This window comes from Coptis chinensis, chromosome 2 (assembly GCF_015680905.1).
Source record: "Coptis chinensis isolate HL-2020 chromosome 2, ASM1568090v1, whole genome shotgun sequence".
NCBI lineage: Eukaryota > Viridiplantae > Streptophyta > Magnoliopsida > Ranunculales > Ranunculaceae > Coptis > Coptis chinensis.
In genome coordinates, this window is record NC_141457.1 from 98,156,599 (window position 1) to 98,163,701 (window position 7,103).

The following is a 7,103-nucleotide window of genomic DNA, read 5'->3' on the forward strand; positions in this document are numbered from 1 at the left end:
ATATATTCGAAATAAGTCGTTGTTTTATCATAGACACTAAAATTGTATGATTTGTAATAGAGAATTAGTTTATACAAATCACATATTTTTTAGCAATTTTTTTATTTGATTAAATATATAAGAATTGGAACACTAAAAGTGTTTGATTCGTAATAGGAAATTACCTTTTACAAATCACCTATTTTTTAGCAATTTTTTTTTTATTTTATCAATTATATAAAAATTGGAAATACACTCAAACTCTCCAAATATAAGAATTAGAAATATACTCAAACTCTCCAAACTCCAAAGAGATTCTATGTGGAATTGTACACTATTAGAAAAGATTATCTTTCATATTATAGTTGGCATGGGAGAGCAAAAAAACTAACTCTCATATTAGAGTGCCACATGGAGAGAAAAATCCTCCATTAGAGGTCTCTGCTTTAGTATATAGATAGTAGATAGTAGATTTCGCATATATCCACCGACTTTGGATATTTACTACTGATATGTACCGAAAGATAAACCATTAAATTCAGGAATGAATCAATTATTCTCAAAATAAACCACAAATGGGTAATAACAAATCCAATTACATAATAAATAAATAAATGACGATTTGCTAAATATATAAAAGATTTACACTTGATATTTATAAAAGTAGTAATTACATCAGATGATGAATCCCACATGAAAAAACTTGCCGGATTCACAATTATTACAGGGAAAGTGGGGCATTCTTTTTCTAGCCTCAAGCAGCGCCAGTATACAGATTCACAATTATGTATTTTCTCTCAACTCTTGCCCAAGTAACTTGTCGGCTCCCTAGTACTCATGCTGGAACCTTACCCACTTGTGACTTGTGAGATCAACCGTACCCCACGTAGTTCTTTTATGGTACTTCAGTTATTCAAGCAGATGCTCATGAGACAACAAATGCAACGATTACAGAGATATCATCAATTTTCCCACCACAATGCTGGACTCGGGCCTTTCGAGCTTCCATTGAAAATGGAGTTTTTCTGAATCGGTCGAAAGAATTATATAATGCGAGGTCAGCTATAGTGCAAGCAATCTCATCAGCCTTTTGTCCGTTTGTGATTCCCTGGTTCACCATCTCTTCAATCTCAGAATCAAACACATTGTCAAACAAGCCATCTGAACCAACAATTATAACATCACCGTCCTCTATTGGAACCTCTAGTACCTATATGTAAGGAACATATAAAGGATTAGTGAATGTGTTCATGCATGGAAATCATACTGTTGGAATTGTTAGTATTCTGATTAAGTATATTACCTCAGCTGAACTTGGATGATCCTTTGTGATCCCCAATTGATAAGGGCAGTTAAACTGATGTTGCTGTACTGGAGATCGATAGACGCACCCCTCTCCCCTTCTGAACACTCTGAAGCCACTGTCTCCAACGTTTACAGCATGCAAACTCTGCAACCAAATATAACAAACACAGGTTAGTTAAGGGCGCACTAAAGGTATCAAAGCAACTAACAACTAGTCTTTTATTAATCAATTGACCCTAAAAAAGGGTGAGAATAAATTAAAACAAAAAACTCACTTTGTTTCTGAGTGTTATTATGCAAGCTGTTGAGGATCCGAGGCCTAAAGTGCCCGAGTAGGCTGAATTTAACACTCTCTGTGGATCAACGCAACCGCGAGGCTCATTCTTTGTGGCAAGTTCACAATTTGACATAAGTTCGCGTGCATACTCTCCAGCGTCAATCCCATACTTGGCCCAACCGCCCACACCGTCTGCAACTCCAATGGTTTGCTCTTCTTCACATACAAAATGTGCATCTTCACCTTCAGGCTTTGAATCATCATCTTTAGGGATGTAGAAGGAGCCAGAAACTAATTTCAAGCTTGAATCAACCCTGTAACAAATCAACAAATAACATACGCATGAGTTCTTCTGTTGTTCTAGATTGCCTATAAAGATAAAGACTTACTAAATGAACATACAAAACATTACGAAACACTTGTTTTGTTTGAATAAAAGTATAAAACCAAAACAGAACTTCTTGTAACCCCATGGCTTTGTACTTGGCGTATCTATTATTTATGGTTCATTATTTGTGTAATCAAATAATAATCATAAATAATATGCAATAATAAAAGAAAAAAGTATCCCCCATTACTTAAAATTATTCTTGGGGTTTTCAGCATTGGTCATCCACCTGAGTTTATCCCCTGCTAAGCTGTCTAGTTCTTGGTTTAGGGTTGGTTGAGTTTAACGAGTTTTAGTGTATGTACCTAACTACATAAAGACAATAATTAATCGAAAATACAAGGATTTATTGTTTTTTTCTTTGCGAACTTACCTTTGTCTTTTGCTTGTTGATGAACAACTGTAGTATTCTTCTGAAGAACTCCTACGCTTCAAAGAGGTACCAATTCTTGGTACGTCATGTAAAGGACTATCAAAAAGCATTGACATATTTGGAGCAGAAAGATTAAGCAAGAAAAGGAACACAGAGTTCTTTCTATAGTTTTGTGTTTGTTTGTTGCGGCTCAAATAATATATATAGGAGAGAAGTTGGCACTTTAGCGTAACAATTACACACCAACATTTGGAAACTTCATTTCCGTGTAGGAGTGGACTTATATCCTAATTATTACATACCAAATTAGAAACTTGAATCACCTCTAATTAGGAGTCGGATTGCCCGTTACACTTGAAACTGGTAACACGATTTCATAAGAAAACTTTTTGAACACGCAATTAATCAGCGGACGTAGACCGCCAGATTGCCCAAAATAATGTACAAAATTTCGACAAAAAATCAGGTTGCCGAGAATTCAACTCGAAATATATACAAACTTGTTCAGTCGGGCTTTGCTACTCTTTCCCACCCTGCTTGTTCTCATTGATTTTAGGAGTGCGAGTGTCGATCAACTCATTGGACTGTGAAAAAAAAAAACTCATTGGACTGTGTTAACTACTTAAGAGCAATGTTTTGAAAACCGAACCGGTAATCGAACCGATTTTTTGTTAAAATGGTTCAACCAGGTTTAACCATGGTTCGATTCGGTCGGACCAATTTATGTTTATTTAGTAAATTTTTTAATAATTACAATAATAAAATGAATAAATACATGTTTTAATTCAATATTAATTGGTATTATGTATCAAAATAAATTTCTTATACAAGAACATAGTAGTATGTTGGTTTGGAGTTTGGATTATCTTGTTTAGGTGTTAGGTTCAACTCCCCACATTATCAATTTTTCAAAAAAAAAAAAAAAAAAAAAAAAAAAAAAAAAATTATATAAGGACGATCCGGTTTAGAACTGAACCGGTTCACCGGTTCAACCACGGTTTAAGCTTAGACTGAAGGTTCGATTATAAACTCAAGTTTTAACTGAACCGAACCGAAAATTTACCGGTTCCAGTCGGACCCCGATTCAACCACCGGTCCGGTCCGATTTTCTAAACACTGCTTAAGAGAATGGTCAAGCACTCAAGCATACATGCAGAAAATGGAAGAGATGGTAATATGCATGGTTAGTTGATAGAGATCCTAAGAATGCAGTGTTATTTCCCTGGCTACCAAGCCTTCTTCAAATGCAAACAACTACTAGAATAGAACTAGCTAGGTGCCGTCCTTATATCTGAACAAAAGTCACAACGAGGGTATAGTCGTATGGAAAAGTATAATTAATACATCACAAAATATGATCAAATACACATACACTAAATTGTACGTAAATATTTATTAATATATTATCTTCATCATATACATTTTACTAGAAATACACATAGTGAACCCGGCATAAAATAATTAAGTTGACGAATTCAAATTACAAGATTGAATTACATACAAGCTAGGGAAAATTCGTACAATGTTAGCCCATAACATGTATTCGATTACATTTTTTGCAGGTCAGGCCAGTTTGTTGCAGAAGAACTGCAAGTCCTGCTTCTACCGTTCTGGATCACTTTCTAATTATTATAATTATTGGGACTTTTGAGTTTTGACACTATACCAATCTATCTCTAAGGATATGATGTATTGTCCATGTATGTACTATGTGTATTGCAAGTAATTAACTAGCTAGTACACATGAGAGCAAATAATACTATCTTCAGTCATGCGTATCTTTTCTTTCCTTCCCTATATTTTTTTATTCCTCAATTATATACTTTATAATATATTTGTCACATATTTCTTTGGGTTAATTTGTCTAAACTACCCACATTTGTCATCCGTTTATAATAAACCTCCCACATTTGTAAACATCACAATCCCTCCCCGGCTATCTGATTTCCATCTCAATTCCGATGTTATTTCACCTAATACCAAAATTATCCCTAAACCAAGACTATAATAACAGGTAGTTAACCATAGCTATTTTTCAAGCGTAAATAGGAAAAAGACAAAATATAATAACGGCTCTTTTTTAGGGGTAATTTTGTGTGGGGTGGGTTTAGAAAAATTAACCCTATTTCTTTTATTACGTGTACTTGTACTACCTCAGCTGAACTTGGATGATCGATCTTTTGTGGTTCCCAATTGATAACGGGCAGTTAATTAAACCGGCATTGCTGTGTTGGAGGTATAACTCTAAAGCCACACGCTGTTTCCAGGCCAATGTTTACAGCATGCAAACTCTGCAACCAGCAACCAAATATGATAAAACAAGTTAGTTAAGATATCGATCAATGTAGTTGTCCAGTAGTCGATCTTGATCAATAACCCATAAAGAAAAGGGCAAATAGAAGTAGAACTTTTTTACTTACTTTGTTTCGCAGTGTACGCGCGTTATTATGCAAGCTGTTGAAGATCCGTCAACTTTATAATTTGAGTAGGCTGAGCTGATCATCGAGTATATATAACTCTCTTTTGGAGATCAACACAAGTAAGCAACCGCAAGGCTCGTTCTTTATAGCAAGTACACAGTTTGACATAAGTTGGCGTGCATACTCTCCAGCATCAATCCCATACTTGACCCAACCACCAACGCCAACAGTGTGCGTCTTCGCCTCGAGGCTTTGACACATTATCTTTATTTAGGAAGGTAAATTGATCTAGAAATCAATTTCAAACATGTATCCCTATAACCAAATAAAATTATATATATCATCAATATAAGAAATAATTATTTCTTGAACCTAAAGAAAGATAAAGAGTAACATAATATGTTACCTTTGTGTGTCATTGTTCCTTGACAATGAACAATAGAATGAATTTAGGCTGCGTTTTGTTTACACACTTGATGATGGAAGGGAAATGAAATGTATAGTGTGGTCCACCTTTTCCATAAGTTTAGAGTGCGTTTGTTCTAAAGGAAAAACTATGGAAATGAAAGGAAAATAGGTGTGGTCCACCATTTCCATAGTTTTTTGGCTCTTTGTTTGCCCCATGGAAAGGAATAGGTTATTCCGTATGTAAACAAAACTAGGGAAACGGAAATGGTTTTGTGTCCGTGCCTTACCCCTAAAAAACGAAAGCTCAAGCCACCACACCCTTCTTCTTCTTTTCTCATCTTTGACACCACTCAAACGCTATACTCCATCTCAGGTACTTTCTTTCTCTCCTGTCTTTCTCTTTGTGGGATAAACATATTTTTTAAATATACAATTTTTTTTCTTATTATTAGTAATTAATTAACTTTATATGACCAATCATTTCGATATCGCAAACATTTTCATGTTAGTTAATATTATATATGTTGTTATTAATATTTATCTGTTAATTAATTGTATTAATATTAACTCATTTGTAATATTATATGTTTATCTGTTAATTAATTGTAACTCTGTTGATCGACTGTCTTAGGAATATGGATGACTACGAAATAGCTGCAGTCTTTTGTGTAATTGCTGCATATTTTATGGATGACTACGATTAATTGTAACATAGTTATTAGTGCCCAAGCTAAGATTTTATGTTCCTTTCATTTTGTGACAAATAATATAGTGTGTAAGCAGATTTTGTTGGTTTAATTTATGGTGTTGGTTCAAAAGATTCTTGAAAAATCGTGCTTGAGAATTTGGTCTCAGGGATTGAATAAGATTTTTAGATCTACGAGTTTGCTTTCCAATACAATTGGATTCATCTTGTTTTATTACATAATGGTCAGCCTGGATTTTTCTGACGAAGTTCTATGTTTGGTGGCGTTCTGTGCATTTTCTGTTGGGAACCGCCTTTCATGGCCTGAAAGTTAATTGTAGACAATTTAGTGTAGTTTCATACCCAATTTACCTTGGACTAATCCGAGTTATGCAAATAAAGTTATGACAGTTTTAGTGCAGATAGGTCAACCAGGATATTTCTGTCAAAGTTCTGTGTTTGGTGGTGTTCTGTGCATTTTCTGTTGGGAACCTCCTTTCGTGGCCTGAAAGTTAGTTGTAGACAATTTAGTGTAGTTTCATACCCAATTTACCTTGTACTAATCCGAGTTATACAAATAAAGTTATGACAGTTTTAGTGCAGATTGGTTCAATATTTTTTTATTGAAATCCAACGAATACTTTTTTATGTTGCAGGCAAACCCAAAAAGGAAGACCTATAAAGGTAAGCAAATACCTAGGTTGTTGGAGTGGTTTGAAGTGTCATATAACTGTCTATTATTATTGTTAGACAATATTATATATGAGTTTGCAAGTGTCATACAAGTGTTTATACTCCTAAAACAGGGTAGTTTTTGTCATTTTTTTCGGTTCTATATGCTAAATTCATTTTAATTTACAAGTTTCATGTATATATCTGCAAAATGAAAAAAATCCTACCATTTGTTTTTTATTTATTTTTCCAAAAGCAATGAGTTTTGGAGAAAAATGATAAGTAATATGGATGAATTATTCATGTTTCCAGCTTTCTTTTCCTTTCCACAGCTTTTGGATAACAAACAGGATTATTCTTTTCCTCAGTTTTACTTTCCTTTCCATAGTTTACCAAACATACATATACTTAAAACTCTTTCCATTCCATTCCATTCCACAGTGGACCACTTTCTTTATTTCCTTTCCTTTCCATTAATAAAATTTTAACAAATACAAGTGTGTTTGTTTGCTATGGAAAAGAAAATTGTATTTCCTCTGTGGAAATGGAAAGGAAAGGGTTTTCGAGTTCGTGGCTCAATAATGTAGTAGTAGCAT

The 7,103-nt window shown here is 34.1% G+C and overlaps 1 protein-coding gene across 1 annotated transcript; it reads right to left on the minus strand.

The window, feature by feature from the left end:
* Positions 1–662: 662 nt before the first annotated feature.
* On the minus strand, positions 663–4,602 carry LOC147519446 (putative protein phosphatase 2C 55). The gene is made up of 5 exons (XM_086594862.1): positions 4,476–4,602; positions 2,323–2,906; positions 1,560–1,875; positions 1,283–1,429; positions 663–1,189 (listed from the first exon to the last, which is right to left on the minus strand). Exons 2-5 carry the CDS (start codon positions 2,436–2,438, stop codon positions 905–907), a joined length of 864 nt encoding a protein of 287 aa, XP_086450988.1. The 5' UTR covers positions 2,439–2,906; positions 4,476–4,602; the 3' UTR covers positions 663–904.
* Between the last annotated feature and the right edge of the window lie 2,501 nt (positions 4,603–7,103).